This window comes from Lepidochelys kempii, chromosome 11, assembly GCF_965140285.1.
Source record: "Lepidochelys kempii isolate rLepKem1 chromosome 11, rLepKem1.hap1, whole genome shotgun sequence".
Lineage (NCBI taxonomy): Eukaryota > Metazoa > Chordata > Testudines > Cheloniidae > Lepidochelys > Lepidochelys kempii.
In genome coordinates this window covers 57,008,391-57,028,236 of record NC_136390.1, presented here as the reverse complement: position 1 = coordinate 57,028,236, position 19,846 = coordinate 57,008,391, and the positions used below count along the sequence as shown (strand labels likewise).

Below are 19,846 nucleotides of genomic sequence, written 5' to 3'. Positions count from 1 at the left end.
GCTACAGTTACATTTAATTCTGGTTCACCATGTTAGACAGAAAACCAGTCTGGGAGGGACTTCAGAAGAGAGATAATATATACATATTTTGCAAGGTAATAAAACATGTGAAACAAGATCATAGACCACAAATATTTAGAATCGTAAACACCAGAGACAGAAAGGAATTACTTGGGATTGTATCGGAGATACAACCAGGAGTATTGGTATGAAATTAGGAAAGGGAAAGTTAGGCTGAGTATCTGGTAAACCCTTGAGAATGAGATCTATTTGACTGTAGGACAGTTGTATCTCAAAAGATGTGACTACAGTCCCATAATTTAGCAATGTGCCTGGACAAGATGCAGCAAGGGGTACCATAGAAACAATCTTGCAGTGCCAGAGAGATTGATAAAATAATTAATAAATCCTTATCCATATCCAATTTCTATAAATCTGGCCAATGCACTCAGAAAACCTGGGATAGGCTTTATTTTACATTTAAGTTAGCCTCTCTCGACCACAGACAAAAATAAAGCGTGAGAGTTTTTAACTATATATAGTACATTGTCAAAAGTAAATGTGTATTTAAATTTCTGTAATGATATAGTAAAAGTATTTCAAACCATTTTTCAGATAGGCTTGCTTTGCAACTTCCAAATCCCAATTCTAGATGTTAAACAACATAAATAAGGACAATGAGAAATAATTGCTGATAGATAGTGTCTGATTTAGAGCTTTAATACCATTCAAAGGTAGGCGGGTATGGTTAACATAAGAAGAAATTACAAGGTTAACAAGTCTGGAGAGGTTTCATATGGAATACTGCATCATCAGTTTATTTTCTCTTGATTTCATCTGAAGATAAATCAGATATCAAGAATGTGCTGTCTTTGGCTCCGATTCAAGAAAGCATCCTTATAAAAGACATCAGTGAAATACATGACACCAGTGGGACTTAAGCATAGGGCCGCTCTTGAATCAGGCTTTTAACTCTTTCAAGGACACATGTAGTAACAAAGTATTTAGTTTAGGTATATAAAAAACAGTGCTCAACACTCATTGTTCATCCATCTTCAGACACTACATATTCCCAATTTTACAGATAGGGAAACAGATTTAGAGCATTAGTGACTTGTTTAAGGCACAGAGGGCAGATAGCAGCAGTGCTCATATTAGAACTCGAAAGTACTTGGCTTCTAGTCCTGCATTTACCCGTCTCTAGCAACAGGGCAGCCAGCTTTCACATCTTAGTATACATTTTTACTATTATCCAAACCAATCATTTACTGCTTTATCTCCAAATGCTAGGACAACTACTATGGTACCACATGTCTTTCATGCTCCAAGGAGTCAACAGTTACTACTGTATCTTACATGTTCAAACAACATATACTCCATGATTTTATTAAATTTAAAAAACTAGATCTGTTTTAAGATTGAAGTTGATTAGAATCAAGTACTAGAAGAAGAGAGATATCTAACAAATGATAGAAAAAACATATTAGTACTAAGGATGTGCCACTGTAACCATGTTCATAGTTTCTCAAATATCAGTTTCATAAAGTTAATGTCATCTAGTGGCTGTTTTATGGCCTATGACACCAATGTGACATAAGTTGATCTCATTCCAAATCCTAGTGGACATCAATTTCTCCCTCATTAGTTAGTCTGGTACTCAACACATAGGCAGAGCAAAGCTCACACATTAGAGGGGTTGTAAGCAGCTGCGTAGTGTTAAGATACCACATAGACATCTTTTCTTTTCACACAATTGTGCAGCTTTCCACAATGCTCCTCTCTGCACTAAGTGACAAAGGAAAATGCACAGGCCAAAGTACTTTATGGAAGAGTGGTCTGAATGTCTCTCCTTTTATTAATAGCACATTATTGAGTAAAACATTAATAGATAGAGGTACGTACTTGGTACATGCATTATACAAGTTATTATAAAGATACGTTTATATAAATTTGGTACAGATTGGATCTATAGCTAAAGTATTTGGTAGATCATGAACATAGTGCTTATAAAAACCTAGTAATATCTACACTCCCTTAATTCTTTATCTCACTGTCAAGGACAGAAAGTTCTGAACACACTATCATTTTAAGACAAGTTACACTTGGATCAAAAGCACCTAAACATCACATTTGTTTAAGATGGGCTATAACCATATAAACACAGTTTCTGGGAATGGAGTTTGTCCTCAAACCACACATACTAAAATAATTTTTAAAAAGGTTTCAGAGTAGCAGCCGTGTTAGCCTGTATTCGCAAAAAGAAAAGGAGTACTTGTGGCAACTTGGAGACTAACAAATTTATTTGAGCATAAGCTTTCGTGAGCTACAGTTCAGCTTCATCAAGGAAAGCTACTTTCCTTTAACAAGGATGAACTATTTTAGTATCTCCAGCCCACATTAAACTTCACTTGAATGTGGACAGGACATAAAATTACTTTTTTTTCCCCCTCCAAAGAGGGGAAAAAAGATCTCACATTTTTCTACTTCAGTCCCTGTGTCAAACAACTAAATGTAGTTTATGACATCATGAAGGGATTTTGACTCCAACCTATTTATTACCACACACACCTTACCTCAACCTTAACATGGAGGCACAACCAGCAGCTCCCTAATAACAATAAAGGCTGCAAGAGTCCCTTTATTATTTCACTCCTTATTAAAAGAAATAGTTGAGTCCATTTTGCTTTCCAAGTTTTCTTTTGTTTTCACACAATTTGCCTCTATAATTGAAAGACTGGGTTTAACAGAAACAGCTGTGACACAAAGTGGGTAGATCTTGACTCTTAATCAACCTTACATTTATTAAAATGTCATGACACAGGTCTTGAAATATGTTTGAAATCTACCCCAAAATTATATATATTGGTTCAGCTAAAAAGAGTGTCAGTTTGCTAACAGTTAATGCTTTGCATTTCCTTCAAGCAGAACTAGACATTTCATTTGCAGTAAAGTTTGTTGGAATCACAATATTCCTGGGACTGTATTTCACCCTTAAATTATCCCCTTAACTCCAGCCTGATGTTGGGGCTACCTAGGGGGGATTTACCTAGCTACCTATTTATTGCTTTTGAGTTGGAAAGAGACCTGGGCCCCTGGACCCCAAATCCTCAGCCAGAGGGGGGCTCCGAGGGGAGCAAGCAGTTGCCCCATTCATCTCCAGCGTGTTCACTCTGGAGCCTACTGACCGCAAGGCGAATGTCAACGCTGCTAATTATCGCCACTCAGCTCCTGGGTGGAGCAAGCAGGGGCCACCTCTCACGAGGTGGGGGAGCGGCTCAAGGGAGATTCCCAGTTCCTACGCGGTGAGAGGAGCCGCTCGCAGCGCGGGGAAGAACGGGCCCCGGGGGGGGGGTCATCAGCCCCTTTAAACCGCCCCATGTCCCTGTGACTGGAGGACCCCGCCTACCTGAGAACGCTTCTGTGCGGCGCCGTGAGCCTTTCGGCGAGCACCTTCCCAAGCGCCCGGCCGCTCCGCGCCATGTTCAGCCCCGCTACCTCACCCCCCCATCCCAGTCAGCCAGCCAGCCTGCCTGCCTAACGGCTGCCAGCGCCAGACCCGCCCCCATCTCTAGCAAGCCAATCACCGCGCAGCAGCCGCCCAGACGACGCCAATCACCGTGCTAAAAGTCCCTCACGTCACTGCTATGTGGACTGCGGTGTCCTACCCTCGACACACCCCCTCCCACACCCACCCCATGACTCTGGTGCGAGAGCGCGACACAGAGCTACGGGGCCGCGCGCAGTCACAAGGCTTAGGGTTGGCTTTGTCGGGGTTACATAAGGCTGGGAGCAACAGGGGCGGGGCGAGTGCTGGAATCAGCCCATTGATTGGCCGAATGGAGTGACACTCAGCAGCTCTTAAAGTTACACAGGCTGGCGTCGGGAGGAGTAAGACAAGGCTTTGCGGCGTGTCCTCGCGCCCCCTGCGTTCTGCGCGCGGGGCAATTCCCCCACGAGCCTTCTGTCCCGGTTCCCGCCTTCCAGCTCCCCCACTGCCCAGACCCTGCTTCGTCTCCAAGCCTCCCCTCAGACTCTGCCCCGCCTGGTCTCGCTTCCCCGCGCCTCAGCCCCCACCACTGCTTATCCTTGGTCTCCAGCTTCCGGCCCCACCCCTCAGATCCTGCCCTGTAGCCCCCTGCCCTCGTCACCAGCTCCCCCTACCCCTCAGACCCTGCCCTATAGCCTCCTCCAGTGCCTGCCCCTTCCCCTCATCTCCAGCTTCTGCACCCCTCAAACCCTGCCCTATAGCCCCCTTCCCTCATCTCCAGCTCCCCTTCACCGGAGACCCTGCCCCTCCCCCCACCTTGAACCCTGCCCTATAGCTCCCTCCAATGCTTCTCCCTTGGCACTAGTTCCCCCGCCCCTCAGGTCTTGCCCCTTATCTCCAGCTCCCACTCCCCACCCAGGCATAGTTTAACTTCTATATTTTTGGAGCAGCTCCAATCTAGGCAATGGGGCTGTGTATGGCAGGGGGTATGGGGGTCCAAATTCTGTGAGGCTTGCATTTTGGGGTGGCAGTGCTCCCCTGCCTCACAAACTACACCCATACTCCCTTGTCTCCAACTCCCCCATCTACACATTCCAGGCCCAGCCCTGTGGTGTCCAGTGCTCCTGTCCTCACAGACCCTGCTCCTTTGCTGCCTGACCACTGCTACCTCCCCCCAGACCCAGTCTGTGATGTTTTTATATTTATTATTTCTAAAGAGAACTGACGGTGCACCTAACTCCAAGTAATACTACTTTGTGCATAACAAGGAAGTTTACCTTGAGCATTTTACTCAAGTACAAAGGTCAGTGCCTCTAAACCAGAGATGGGCAAACTATGCCCCGTGGGCCACATCTGGCCCGCAGGACCGTCCTGCCCAGCCCCTGAGCTCCTGGCCCGGGAGGCTAGCCCCCGGCCCCTCCCCTGCTGTTCTCCCTCCCCCGCAGCCTCAGCTCACTGCTCCACTGGCGCAGCGAGCTCCTGGGGCAGCACAGCTGCAGAGCCCGGCCTGACCCGGTGCTCTGTGCTGCGTGGCACGGCTGCCTGTCGTGGTGCATCTGTGCTGCCAGCCACCAGTGCTCCAGTCAGCACGGTAAGGAGGCAGGGAGCAGGGGGGTTGGATAGAATGCAGGGGCGTTCAGGGGTGGTGGTCGGCGGTGGGGGGGTGTTTAGGGGTTGGAGCAGTCAGAGGGCAGGGAACGGGGGTTGAATGGGGGCAGGGATCCCGGGGGGCAGTCAGGAAAGAGAGCAGGGGTTGGATGGGGCCAGGGATCCCGGGGGGGCAGTCAGGAAAGAGAGCAGGGGTTGGATGGGGCAGTGGGGGACAGGGAGAAGGGGTGGCTGGATGTGGCAGGAGTCCCAGGGGGGCCATCAGGAAGGAGAGGGGGGGTGGATGGGGCAGTGGGGGGCAGCCAGGGGAAAGGGGTCTGGGGGGATTCAAGGAGAAGGGGGGGGGTTGGATGGGGCAGGGGTCCCAGGGGCGCAGTCAGGAAGGAGAGGGGAGTTGGATGGGGCGGCGGAGGGTGGTTAGGGGGAGGGGGTCCAGGGGTGGTCAGGGGACAGAGATGGGGTTGGATGGGGCAGGAGTCCGGGGGGGGCTGTCACGGGGCAAGAAGGGCGGGGGGGGGGGCATGACTGGCTGTTTGGTGGGGCACAGCCTCCCCTAACCGGCCCTCCATACAATTTCAGAAACCCGATACAGCCCTCAGGCCAAAAAGTTTGCCTGCCCCTGATCTAAACTCTGGGGCTTTCAGGGTTACAGAGTCAGCTTTGTAACCCTGGAGAAATTACATACCTAAGCAGATTTCAGAGTATTACCTAAGCAGAGGCTGCATGTAGGTCTATTTTCCAGGTATCTGGACCCTGTTTAAGAGTGGTTAATATACTAGGAACGGTAAGAAATAGTATTCAGAAGATCCAGTTCCACAAGTTGGCATAGTTAGGGAACTATAAAATACTCTCTACCAATAAAAACCAAATTAGAAGAGTTCCTATGGATTTTTTTCCCTTTGAGTAACCAGCTGTCTTCATACACATCACTAACTACACTGCTCGTGTTCACTAGTGCCACATCTTGAATGCCCTTGAGAATTAAGGACATTTAACACTCTCACACTCAGGACTTCAGTTTCTAACAGCAGAATTACTACAAGTTTTTTATGATAGGTTATATCAGTTTATTACAAAAATTTAGAATGTACATTAAAAATTAATAAAAGTGGGTTCAGAATAGGTATTTCAACAGTTAAAATATTTCATGGTGTTATCCTCCACTGTTATAATTCCAGACTATTTTAATAGTTATTAATTCATACTTGTACATAATTCATCTAATTAAAAAAAAGTCCCAAAAGCACAAGACAATACCATTAAGAAATTACAACTATCTTACAATTATTTTAATAATCCTTAGTCTTTTTATTTACAATATGCCACTTTGAATTTCAGACTTCTCTTTACCCCTGAGGGAATTTTGCGCCACTGCACATGTGCAGAATTTACATCTCCTGCAAAGGGAAGCCACAAGAACAGTCATGCGACCCTCCCCAGGAGTATTTTTGGGTGCCCAAAGCAGCTCTCAGAGAAGTAAATCACTGTGAGGCAGGGGCAGGACTGGGGAAGACCAGGCTGGTAGCTCCTGCCCTGCGCCAGGCTCAGCTGCTAGGACTTCCTCTTTCCTTGCATGGCACCCACCCCCCGATTTCTCCCCCAGTTGCAAACTGTGCCCTCCCCTTCCCCCCTGCATCTATTGCTCCTCAGCTTCAGGGAGAGGGATCCCTGCACAGGGAGCTGCTCCCCCATCCGCCCAACCCCCATGGATCCATACCCCCTCATACCTGGACCACTCCGACAAGCCAAGCACACCCAGATCCCCACCCCACCGAAACCCTAACCAGCTGCACCTGGATCCCTCTCTCACTGGGCTTCTCACACCTCCAGCATCTGTACCCCACCACTGAGCCCCCCAAACCCAGACCCCCCTGAAGAGCTCTATCCTCCCCACACTGACCCCCTCTGATGAGCCCCCACTTCCTTCACCTGGAACCCCCTGCAGAGTCCCATTACCGCTGCACCCAGAACCCCCCAACAAGCCCCTGTGCATCCAGATCCCCCCTGCACTTGGATCCCCCACTGAGCCACCTGCACTCAGGTTACCGCACACAGAACCCTCTCAACCCACCCCTGGATTCCCCCACGCTAAGCCCTGCCACACTTGGTTCCTGCCTTGCCAAGCCTGCCTGCCCACACCTGGTGCACCTGGATGGAGGGGAAGGGCCCTGGGGTGTTTCTGGGACAGGCCCAGTTCTAGCACTGTCAGGGTTGGGTGCAGCCTCACCGCCGAGTCCGAATCCCAAGGGGTAGCTGCACAATGATCTCCCACCTCTGTGCAGCCAGTGGCCTATGCTCCCCAATGCTATGTGGAGCCTCCACATTTATTTGACAAATAAAATTTGTAGAGTTTTGCAGAATTTTAAAATATTGTGCACAGATTTTTTTTTTTTTTTTTTTTTTGGCGCAGAATGCCCTTATAAGTATCTCTTTTAACACAGTCATAAATACAAATTATTCAAGGGTAGTGCCCTCCAAAACTCATATGTAAAAAAGCAGGTTTTATTTAATCTTCAGCCAGCCATTTGGCTCCTGACTGAGAGTATTGTACTGAGGCACAGAAATGTAGTGTCAAGTTCTGTATCACTCAATATAAAAATATGCCATGACTGCATTACATTAATAGGCTAATGGAGAGGGGTTTTTGGTGCGCTCTCTAATCAGCATCTTCAGTCAAGTGCACCCCCACCAAATGAATTACTATTAGAGCATGCCTCATTAAATTTTACTTTCGTTTTTCAAAAATCCTCTTCTAAAAGGGTTGTGTGGTTTTATGCAATGTATCTTACTCTGTGAAAAGTAGTTCTTACTAAATGAATGGGAAAACGGATTTGTAGATAGAACATTTTAAATGCATGAATCAAATAGTTCAATTGCAATGAGCCATTTTGAAAATCCTTGCTTACTTTTCTAAAAAAGAGATCCTCTTCACTTGAGTCTTTTCAAAATATATCCTCCTCAGAGTCATCTGTAGCATCCTTGCTATTAGCAATTGCATAAAACTCATTATTAAACAAAGATATCATCTCTTTGGATGGCTGAAACTGGTTGCAGCAAATCTTATTTCGGTGCATATAGGCCCTGATCCTTAAGATATTTTCAAGTAGGCTGTCCTGCAGTCTGTTCTTTAACTTGGTTTTTATCAAGTTCATTTGTGAGATTGTACACTCCACGGCTGCAGTGCTGAAGGGTAAGGTGAGAAGGGCAAGGGCAAATAATCCTAGCTCAACAAAATCCTTATCACCAACTTCATCTGTGTGTTTTGCAACTTCTATCCAGAACTGTTCTATTTGGCTATCTTCTGTGTTCGTCCATGAGACTGCATCCAGATTTCTCCATTGCTGTTTCAACTTGATATGATCCCCTCTACACAAGGACAAAAAAGACAGGGTTGAGAATTCAGGTTTTGTAGGACTGAGAACAACTGAAGGGCTCAGAGCGCTGAGAGATTCTAGATGATGGACATTTGGAGGCAGTCGGAGCTTTATTTGCTTAGCAAACTCAAGGATACAATCTCGACATCTGCTTTGGATGGTATCTACTGTATGTGAGGAAAGATTTGCATTTATTAATTCTGATAGGAACGCTGATCCAAAGTTAACCTCTGAAAGAGGCATGTAGTTCCTGTTACAGTGAATATCATAATTTACAATGGATGACCATGTTGTAAAGACACAAGGTTTCATGACTCTTTGTACCAAATTCTGATAGAACAGCATTAATTCAGCAATAAGGTTAACTGGATTAACTGTTTCAAATTGAAATAACTTGTTGATCCTGTTAGCTTCCTCAATAAGAGGCTGCAGAAAAACAAGATAGAGTCTATTTACTGGGTCAGAATACATTTGATAGAGAAGCTCAGCACTGTAGTCCCTTTCATTGTCTCTTATAGACTGAAAGTGCAACATCAGGGCTTCATACTGATCAAGTACTCTGTTAATACAAGGGCTAATGGACAGCCATCTTGTCTCAGTAAGCTGCAGTATTTTCAGGAAATTCTCTCCAACACTGATGGCAGCATACAGTTCATGGTACCTCTTCTGGTGGAAAGTGCTATGGGAAAACCACAAGTATGTCCGTGAAACCATGTACTCTATGTTCAATGGAAGCACATCAATGGCTTTTGAAGAACACAAATAGAGAGAGTAACTTACATATTTGATGAAAACTCCACAAGGATTGAGTTCATAAAACTTTTTGAGCAATGAATTCTTATTTCCACATAAGCTTGTATTGAAACCATCAGCAGCAATCCCAACACACCTTTTTATGTTCAGCTTGTTGTCATTTAGAAATGTCAAGAGTGCTTCTGTGATAGTACCACTTCTAGTCAAGTTAATGATCCCTGCAAAGGATGATACAATACATTTAAGCTTGTTGCTGAAGTATCTTACTATCAAGCAAAGTTGCTTTTGTGCTGATACATCTGTACTTTCATCAATGATCAACGAGTAGTGTCCATTGCCAATGTCTCTGAGAAGTTCTTTGTGTACAGTAGGACCAATGACATTTCTAATCAGTGTGGAACATTTTGTTTTATGCAGACTAATGTCCTTCTCTGCTATCCCTCCAACAATGCAGCCTAGGTGATCCACTGTGAAAATGCTCATATGGCAAGCTATGTGTGCCGCTAGCTTCAGTGCGCACACATTAACAGATTGATCCAATTTGGCTTGCGTGATATCATCATCAAATGAATTTTGGTTTTCAACTTCAAATTCAAATGAATGTTTTTTCATATCAGAAGAATGTGAAAATAAAGCAACATGTCTCTTGTGCTTTTTTGTTTTACTGTGTGCAACCAAATCACTATGATGGGCTCTGATTTCACATGCGCAGTATTTGCATGCTGCCTTTGTGTCATCTCCTGGTACACTTCGAATCCATTCTTTTAATCCAGTTTCCCTTTCCCAATCTCGACAGTATCTTTTTCCATACTTTTCCCACTTCCCAAGTGGTTTAGGTGCCATCTATGGTCATGTGTTATAGGCTTCTCTAAGAACATAAGATTCCTTAAAAATAAAAATAGACAATTACTCTAAAACTCCCAAGATAAAAGTAACATGAACATTTTGAAATCCCTTATTGGAGGATTAACAAAAAATGGTCACATAGAAAAAAAGAGGATTTCACCAATAAATTCTGACAACCAGTTCAAACTCTTCAAAAGGCAAAGGCTTGCTAAACCTTTAAAGAAAATCTATATGCAAGTGTAACTCAGGGTCCAAATATTCAAATTTGTTAATTTTCATCTGACTATAAACTGCTAGTTCAAAAAGTTCAGAGGTACTTTAACAAAACTGGTAGGCAGCGAATTTTTACAACTGTAGGATGCCTTCTTCTTCCCAAATGGGAAAAAGTTATACAGGTCATAATTAACATGTTCCCACAAGCTATTTTACTAATAAATGTCTTGTGCCTAATGTCCAAGACTGGGATTAGGAATGCTGGGTTCTATTCCCAGTTCTGTCCAGGCTTCTTGTGACCTTCAGCAACTCATTTAGATCTCTAATTAGGCACCAAAATAAAAATTGACTGATTTTCAAAGGTGTTGAGGCCCTCAAACTCTCACTGACTTTAGTGGAATCTGAGGATTATCAACATTCGTAAATTTGTGCCTAATTAGGGATTTAAGTGCCTAAGGGTAGACACACAATTTTAAAAAATTTAACCTCAACTCTGTGTTTTGGTTTATCCATTTATAGGGACAGTACTTTTCTACTATGCAGACATTTTGAGTCTTAATTAATGTTTTTGAAGTGTTTTGAGATCTTTGGATGGAAAGCAGTATGTAAGAGAAGTAAAAATTAGTCTAGCTGAATATTTTACAATTTTATAATATTACTCAATATATCACCAAAATAATCTCCATATAAAAGATATTAATCCCCACTCTTCCAAAACGTGCATACCCTGCATTAAAGGGAAAAAATGTCCACAGAGGATCTAATTTCAGGTTGTATTATACAAATTATATTATCAAAGCAAAAGGGGAATGGACTGCTCACGTTACTAGTAATGGTATAGAACTCTTAAAGGACACTGGTTCTAATCAACTCCCAGGTGGTTCGGGCCAGATTTTGTAAGGTATTTAGATGTCTAAAGATACAAATAGGCTCCTAAATACCTTTAAAAGTCTGGCGCTTGATGACTGAAAATCATTGCTGTCTGGTAGCTGCTTAGTGATCTATGAAATTAGTTGATGGTTTCAGTCCAGTTGCCTACATCAAGTACCATCATTGCAACTATTACACTTGGTGCCAGTCTTAGTAGAGAGGCCAAAGACAGAATCGGTCACATGACTAGATCAACAAAAGAACTTGGGCATTTCAGTGCCTAACTTTTAGGCACTTTGCCACCCACAGCCTGGCTCAAGCACGTAGGCTACCCATACAATGCATGGGAAGAGATGGACATCTAAGAATGAGATCACAAAAGCCAGAATAGCGAGCAGGGATCCACCTAAATTGACCAATAGGAAATGCTGAGGAGAGGTGTGGGTACCATGTGCCACCACTCAAAGGCATTAAAGTGCCTAAGTCCACACTAGACTAAGTGTCTACCTCCACTAAATATTCTCGGCCATAAACCCTCTTCTGGAATGAGGTATCTACGCTGTTTTGTTTTTTTAAGACATGCCACAGAGAAGGTGGTGGACCCCCCCTTAATAATTTTTAGCTCAGTGATTAGACCATTCACTCAGGATATAGATGACCCAGGTTCAATTCCCCCTCTGCCTGATGTGGAGAAAGGATTTGAACTTGGGTCTCCCATGAGAGTACCCTAATCACTGGCTATGGCATAATCTGATACGAGTCCCTCTCAGTTTATCCCATGGAAGCTGTTCCACTGTATATAAGTAATTACATATGCACTGGAACAGAAAGAGAGTGCGAATGACTCTATAGCTGTTAGTGGCTTTGGCACTCACCTAGCATGTGAGACATCGAGGTTCCAGTCCCCCTGCTCCAATGCATATTTGATTATTTATAAAAGTGGAACAGTTTCAACAGGAGAGAATGAGAGTTACTTGTCCCAGAATACCCCATAGGCCAGTGGTTAAGGAAATCACAAAATAAAGGAAGACAAATTCAATTCCTTTCTTCACCTCAGGCACAGGGAGAACTGAACCTGGGTCTTTTACATTCTGAGTGAGTGTTCTAACCACTGGGCTAAACATTATAAGGGGGCAGTACCACCACCTCCTCTTTTATGCAGGAACACCTTCTGGATCAGGCTCTACAGGCAAGATAGGCAGAGGAACACTTAGTTTGAGGATCCTGCTGGGGCTCAGGTGCCCAGACACCAAGACTGAGGAGGCTGTACACATGCTCCCTTGGAAAGGGAAATTCAAGCACCTTTAGACTTTAGAGTGAGACAGCAGGTGAGCACGGATTTTGAGGATCTCAGTGGTGCTTTAACATTGGCCTTAAGCACCTAAATCGTTTTGTGGATCTGGCCCACAGTGACTAGACTTCACTCTCATCCCAAAACTGATCCTGCAGAGTGAGGCATAGGCTCAGTGACAGCCGGTAACGAAGGCAAAAACATCCCTATGTACTTTTTTTGTGAATACTTCTTCAAGAATGTCAACAGTCATCTTTCATGAGCACTAAATTCAGTTAAAATCCCAATATGTCTTTGGTTTCAATCCTATTCTCTGCATCAATCTAAAAAAGTTGGTAAACATCTTTGATTTTTAATTTCCAGCTCCCAAGAAAAGTTTCCTGGGATATTCAAAAAATGAAATCTAGCAACATCATTTTCTTTTCTTAAAAAAATAAATACAACAAAGTTTCAAGAAATCTGTGCGAAGAAACATAACATTTCAACACAGTAAAAATACTCCAATGAAACATAAAATACATAGAAGACCAGAAGAAAAAATAAAGGGTGAGTATTTTAAGCCTTAAGAGCATCAGACTTGATTTAGTTAGAAGCTCCTGTTCTGTAAATAACTTTATGCTGTTCCTTCTCTTCTGGTACCAACCTTTCCTTTATTCAGAAGTACTCCTCTTGACCACCAAGTAGTTTCTCTTCTCCCTGTATTTCTCTTGGTGTCTTGGAGTGTGTCTATCACTGTTGTTGTAGAATGCTTACTCAATGCCATAGAAAAATTTTGAAACCAGCAACACCCCCCCTGTTCGTTACCAGAGGATATCAAGATCTACCAAAAAATAAAAACCCAACCTAATTCTCAGCAATATTTCTGAAGAATCAACAATCAGAAACAATTCTAAAACAAATTGTAAAATATTTTTCCATCTGTCTATGTCAGACATTTCTAACATGCCTATCATTGTAGTAAGGGAAAAGAGCAGGAAATGCAGTCTCGCTGTCTACTTTATGTAAATGTACTGTACTCTGATATCTAGGTGATGCTCACATTAAAAATCCCTAAAAAGAGTAGAATCTAAGTCCCATATACATTGAGACACATTAATTTGTCTGTAAAAGATCCTGTACTTCATCTCTGCTCCTTTCAGCTTTTATTTTAATTTCCTCCTATTCACCCCTTATATATGTTTTTTTTGCTTTGTACTCTGAACTTTGTCAGGTTTGGTCTTGGCCTGATTGATCTATAGAGCCCTGAAAATCTGCGGATTTATATCCACAGACCATTTTTGCCGATCGCAGATCACATGTGAATATAAATTTTGTATCTAGAGCCCTACAACTCTGCGGATATCTGCTTTATATCCACGGATGGGATATGGATACAAATTTCGTATCTGTACAGGGCTCTACTGATCTATTCCAGTAGGGAAGTTCCACATTCAAGGTGCCTTTTTTTTTTATTAAAACATTTATATCACACTGTCCTAATGACCAACAGAGAGCTTTTTTGATATTATTTAAACTTGGTTTCCCTTTTAAAAAAGAGAAGCCACCAGCACAATCAATCCTATAATACCAAACTAGAGCATACATTTAGAATAGACGAAAAACTGACTAGAAAGTTTAACAGATTCATTTCAACCTTCTGATTACGAGTTAAAAATACTTTTACAATATCTAACACTTTTCAGAGTCATTTTATGTGGGCAAAGGGTGGTTCCTAATCGGAGCTCGCAGAGGTGACCATATGTGATCATGGATAATTACGGTTTAAAAACCATTGCATTTTTAACATGCTGTATTTAAAACTGGTTCTATAGATAGTTGAATAGTGCAGCTGTATGGGATGCTCCATTGGCAGCCAAAGCAGTAATAAAGCAATTTTTCTTTTATAAACACAAAGACTTTCAGAGTTCCTTCCATCGAAATAACTAAGAATGCTTTACACACAACTGTTAAGGCAATACAATTCTGTGAGACAGGGAAATAGGCCAAGTCACTAACTATTCTGTTTCAAGGTGATACAAAGTGGTGGCAGAGCTTTTGGAAATTAAACCCAGAATTCCTTTCTCCTAGTCCTATGCTTTAGTCACAAGACAATGATAGAAAGCAATAAGAGCTTCACCAGCATGTACATGGGGATCTCAGGACATTGAGCCCCCTGGTGAGGCAAAGATGGAAGAAAGTCACTCCCTACTAGCTTAATCATGTATTTAATTGTGAAAATATGTACAGCATTGGCAAAATTTCATAAGAAATTGTAAGCTAAAAAAGGAAGCTGAGAACATTAACTCTCTCAAAAGTAGATAGCAATGGAGTTGGATTATGTTCAACTGACGGAAGGTCATCTAGAATTTGAAAGCAAAGCTAGACCTCTACATTTCAGATGGAATTTAAATGTATAAGGAACAAGGGTTCTCAAACTGGGGATCGTGAGGTTATTACATGGGGGGTAATGAGCTGACAGCCTCCACCCTAAACCCCACTTTGCCTCCAGCACTTATAAAAGTGTTAAATATAAAAATGTAGTTTTAATTTATAAGGGGGGGCACTCAGAGGCTTGCTGTGTGAAAGAGGTCCCCCAGTGCAAAAGTTTGAGAACCACTGATCAAGAATATTAGAAAAGTTTCAGGTGAAATGAAAACTGATGAGAGACATGAACTATTCAATGGAAAATACACAGTAAGTTTTGGAAGTATTATTGCATCTATTTATATTTTAGAAAGTGGAAGCAGAGACATGAAATCCCTGCTGAGAGCTCTACAGATGCTTTCATGACAGTGTTTCAGTGGTTAGGGTTCTTGGACTTAGGAGACCAGGAGTCCAATTCTTACACTCTCAGACGCTTCCTGTGTGACCATAAGCCACTTACTTAGTGTATGACTATCATACAGTGCACTGCTGTGGCATAAACACATCCTACATCAACAGAAGGGTTTTTTCCATCAACGTAGCTAATCCACCTTTTAGAGATGGCAGCTAGATCAAGGGAAGAATTCTTCCCTTGATCTAGCTGCTTGTACAGTGCGGGGTTAGATCAACCTAACTACATCAACAGGACGTTAAGTTTTTCATAGCCCTGACCAAGGCAGTTAGGTCAATCTATTTTTAGGTGCAGACGAAGCCTCTGTCTCCATACCTCAGTTTGCCATCTGTACAATGGGAATGCTAGCACTTCCCTACCCCTGCAGGTTGTCGTGGAACGTGGAGATAAATATGTTGAAGGCTGAAGCAGGGACCGGCCCTAGGGAGCGATTTCAGTACCTAGACCATCCCTCTCCTGTGGTCTCCCTGCCCTGGGGCTCAAGGCTCCTGTCCGTTAGTCGGTCTCTCTCTGGGGCCCCCCACTCAGGGCTGAGCGCCATTGACCCCCCACCCCGGGCTCCGCGAGTTCACCCCGCCCCCCTCGCACACCCGGGCTCGCCGCGCCACTTCCCGCCCCGCGCCCAGGGCTCTGGGCGCGGGAAGAGCCCCCCCGCGACCCGCCAGGCAGGGCCGCGGGCCTGCGCCCTCCCTATACCGCCCCCTCCCGCTATAGCTGCCGCGCCTAGGCCCCTCTTACACGCAGCGGCCCCTGAGCTCGCCTCCCTGGCTCGGGGAGCCAGTAAAACAAAGGCAGCACGCACCGGGCACCAGCGCTTCCGGGCGGCGCCTTCCCATCACTCCTGCCGCCTCGGCCGGGGCCGCGCCCGCTCCAACCATACAAGCAGGGCCCAATCAGCGCCCGGTTCTTCTGACTGACAGCCCGTTGTCCCACAGGGCTGGTTGCTCCCGCCCAGACTCCCTGATCGACAGCAAAGCCACCCAATCGGCTGTTGCTCAAAGAGGTAGGGGGGTCGGCACCCGAAGGCGCTCACTGCAGGCTTGAAGGAAGCAGCGCACGGAGAGCGTGTGCCTTCACAACGCCACCTGCTGGGCGAAGGAGGGAGAAACTGCAATGTCATAACAGAATGAGGTTAGAATCTGTTATGCAATTAATATTAACCATTTGTTAAATATTAATATAAAATCGCACTCAGTAAATGGACAGTGCCCTTATATTCATGAAAGTGGGCTCTAAACCAGACTTTGTTGAAAACACTGCAAAGGACATTTGGGATGAGCTAAATGTATTTAGACTAAAGGTTAGTCTGTTAAGTTTAGTCTTTAGAAAACATGTTATACTTTTGTTTTATATGTAACCTGTTGTTTCCATTATTCTTACTCGCTATCTCTTAAATCTTGATCATTGACAATAAACTTATGTTTGTTTTAACTATAAATATATCTCAGTGCTATGGCGTTATACAAGGAACTGATCACTAGTTGAATTGTTCAAGCAGGGGTGTATACTGTTCCTTTGGGGACAGCAGACCTGGTATTACTGTGAGTGTTCAGTGGATAAGGGGCTGGCCACTCCAAGGGAATGTTTCAAAGAGGCTCGGGTACCAGAGTATACCTATTGTTAACCTGCAAGGCAAAGGAAGGGCTGACATAGCCCAGAGAAGATTGTTTGGGTAGTTAGCAAACTGGAGGTAAGAGCTGACTTCTACCAAAGCACAAGCAAGCCCCTCTCTCACTGGAGGCAGGAGGGTAACAAGGTGACTCACAGTCCTGGGTAGCTTGAGAACCATCACAGTGGCACAGTCATGGCAGGATTTACTCAGTTTGCTGTTTAGCTAAGGATCACATTCCAAGCACTGAAGTTTAGAAACAGATATAAACAGAAAATAATCAACGGTAACCTTTTCTATATTTTGAGTAAAGGAAATAGTATAAAAGAAGGTATAAGATGACTAACCATAATGAACAGCAAAAAGACAACCTGATGTACCAAAAGGACTTGAGGTCTAAAAGACTGGAAGTGTCATGAAGTTAAGCATAAGCAAAACTCTCTCTCGCTGAAGGCAGGAGGGTAACAAAGTGACTAACAGTCCTGGGTACCCTGAGAACCATCAATGTTACACACATTAAACTCCTGCTACACTAAATTCTTGTCTCTCTTGATCTCCCGGCCTAGATCTCCAAGAGACTCAACAAATAATCCTTTCTGTGGCTATGGGAAGAAGGGGTGGGGATGTCAATAAAGAGAGTCTAGCAAAACATGAACTGATAGAAGGGAATATAAAACTAAGGGAAGAGAAGAAAAGACCCTCACCATCTTCCAGCTATTTGAATGGCCAGCTCAAATAAATGGAAAAATGGTAACATTCCAGATAGATCATTCCCCTAATGAAAACTGAATTAGAATACAGCTTGACAAAATTTATCTGAAACACAGAAAACAAACTATAATAAAATATAAACTTCCTCCCCATGGCAACATCTATCCCATTAAAAACTCTACCATTTATCCCAATAAAGATTCCAAACAGCTGTGCTAGCCCATCTCAATCTGACCTTAATAGGATCTCTTAAAGTACCCTTAACAAACTCAAACTGCCAACATTGGCATCATTTAAGCTTCTCTGATACATCAGGAAAATAGAAGAGATATGATTTATGACATCTTTGACCACCTACTTGCTGGTGAGACCAGGTTGCAAACACTTGTCTATCTAATCTACCCATTATTTGTATTTATAGAGCACCCTTCATGGTAGTATCTCAGCATAGTATCATTGAGTGACTGAAAACCATTACAATCTAATAGATGTTGGGAGACCCAAAGTGAAAATGGTGGTGGTTACGCTAACCCAGGAGAATAAAAATAAAAGCCACCACAGATTTTGCAATAATGTCATGCAGTTTCCTGTTGTTCTTTGTCCAACAGAATACAGAGCCTTTCACCCCTAGGACGCTAGTCCAAGTCCAATTCAATTTTCTGCATGTTTCCTTTAGGGTTGAAACCTTCCAGGTTTGGTCTGAGTCTAAAGGTGATTTTTTTTTAAATTTTAATTTGAGAAAATCCACTTAATATGTTTCTGAGTTTAGTTAAGGTTTCTTTCAAGCCCCTCCAGCAAAGGCAGCCCAAAGGAACATACAGAATTAGCATAATTTCTGAATGCCCTATGCAGTGTCTATCAATCAGGTTTGTGGCTGCCATGACCAGCTGCTGTACCCACATCGAGGAGGATTTGCAGGCAGTTTGGGTCAGATTTTACAGGAGTTAGGCACTGAGGTGCTTTTTGAAAATCCTACTAAGCACCTATCTGCATCTTTGGGTGCCTAAATACCCTTTAAAAATATGAGCATAAATCAGGAGTAACTCCAGATGAGTCAGTGGAATTCCACTACTGAAAAACTAGCAAATAAGACCAGAATTGGACAATATTGGGGGGGGGGTTCAAAGTCAAACTCTTAAATATTACAGAAATCATGGTGGTGACCGCTCACATTCATAAGTAATAATGTTCTTGTATTCTAAAGTAGCAGCCTCAAACACTGCTACTTGCAGTAGTGTTACTGCAGTATCTGCAGTAGTGTTACTGCCAATCAGCAGTGATAGATAGAGTAGATCACATGTCTATCCAAGCCTTTTCAGAGTTATGCTGATTTCCTGTGGCGTGGGTTTTGGGCCTGCTTGCAGGTGCCAGGCAGAGCAATCGTGTTGCCACACTGTGCTGTGGTGCTGTGTTATTCCAATCAGCACATTGGCACTCAGGTGGAACTCTGTCACAGTCTGATGTTCACACTTTCTTGGGTTGGGGTCACAATCTCCTAGCACTGTGAAAGGGAAGGGAACAGCTACCACCAATAGCATGGACATGGGGCAACCTGTGGGAGACTACATGGCATTCATTCCCTATATTCCTGATCCACCATCTTGTGCACCAGAGTGTTGGTTTTTTTTAAACGTCTGTAGCTCTTATTGTTATGAAGATAGACTTACTTTATATTTTGGAAGTTAACTGATTCAGTGACTTCTGCCTCCGTTTTCTGGACCCGAGACAATAGCTTTGAGGGGTGTGAACTGCCTCATTAATCTCCGTGAGGTTTTAACTGAGCGATCCAATTATGAGAATTCAAATGCCAGCGTCGCTGACTGTCTCACGGCTCCTCCAAGCGGGTACGAAAGGAGAAAAGGACCATGCCATGACTATCCCCACGCTTCGCTGTAAGGGACAGCGCATGTTCGGGCCAGGCCCGGGTGGCGCTCCACAGAGCACCCCACTCGGTCATCTCCAGAGTCAGAGAGGAGCTTCGCCCGGCCGAACACAGCGGGGCACCCAAGCTCCGTGGGCGAGCCCAGCAGGGCACCTGAGCCCCACCGGGCCGCGAAACCAGCCTTGACATGGGCACAACGCCCTGTGAGCAGCACCTGCCTCTGGCATCCCCACCGGCCGGAGCTAAGAAAGGCTCCACCCCAGCTCTGACCCCGCAGCTCTGGCGGGAGCTGCCTGTCACGGTTCAGTAAAGCCAAGCACGCCGAGGGAAACAGGCAAACGAGCGGGTAGCTGCCCGCCGTAAAGAACCGTCCCCTCAGACGCCCCC

The 19,846-nt window shown here is 44.1% G+C and overlaps 2 protein-coding genes across 15 annotated transcripts in view; both read right to left on the bottom strand.

The window, feature by feature from the left end:
* COQ10B (coenzyme Q10B) overlaps positions 1-19,823 on the bottom strand; it is a 41,018-nt gene extending 21,195 nt beyond the window's left edge. For 4 of the 7 annotated variants that reach the window (XR_012154352.2, XR_012154353.2, XR_012154351.2 and 1 more), the window contains exon 1: positions 3,407-3,538. Coding sequence is in view for 2 of the 7 variants with exons in the window: in XM_073306307.2 (XP_073162408.1) it covers positions 3,407-3,480 (74 nt within the window). In the remaining 5 variants the exon portion in view is untranslated. Of the gene's footprint in view, positions 1-3,406; positions 3,539-19,244 lie in introns of those variants that run through there. The other 3 variants (XM_078848008.1, XM_078848006.1, XM_078848007.1) reach the window with 3 other exon arrangements.
* LOC140895771 (uncharacterized) lies at positions 7,846-16,959 on the bottom strand. 8 transcript variants are annotated; one of them, XM_073306296.2, is made up of 3 exons: positions 16,060-16,222; positions 13,086-13,262; positions 7,846-10,107 (listed from the first exon to the last, which is right to left on the bottom strand). In XM_073306296.2, exon 3 carries the CDS (start codon positions 10,063-10,065, stop codon positions 8,038-8,040), a length of 2,028 nt encoding a protein of 675 aa, XP_073162397.1. In that variant the 5' UTR covers positions 10,066-10,107; positions 13,086-13,262; positions 16,060-16,222; the 3' UTR covers positions 7,846-8,037. The 8 variants fall into 8 exon arrangements, with proteins under 8 accessions (XP_073162397.1, XP_073162396.1, XP_073162405.1 ...); XM_073306295.2 differs by lacking the exon at positions 16,060-16,222 and adding an exon at positions 15,573-15,808; XM_073306304.1 differs by lacking the exon at positions 16,060-16,222 and having other exon boundaries at positions 7,846-8,461; positions 9,359-10,107; positions 13,086-15,562.
* Positions 19,824-19,846: the final 23 nt, after the last annotated feature.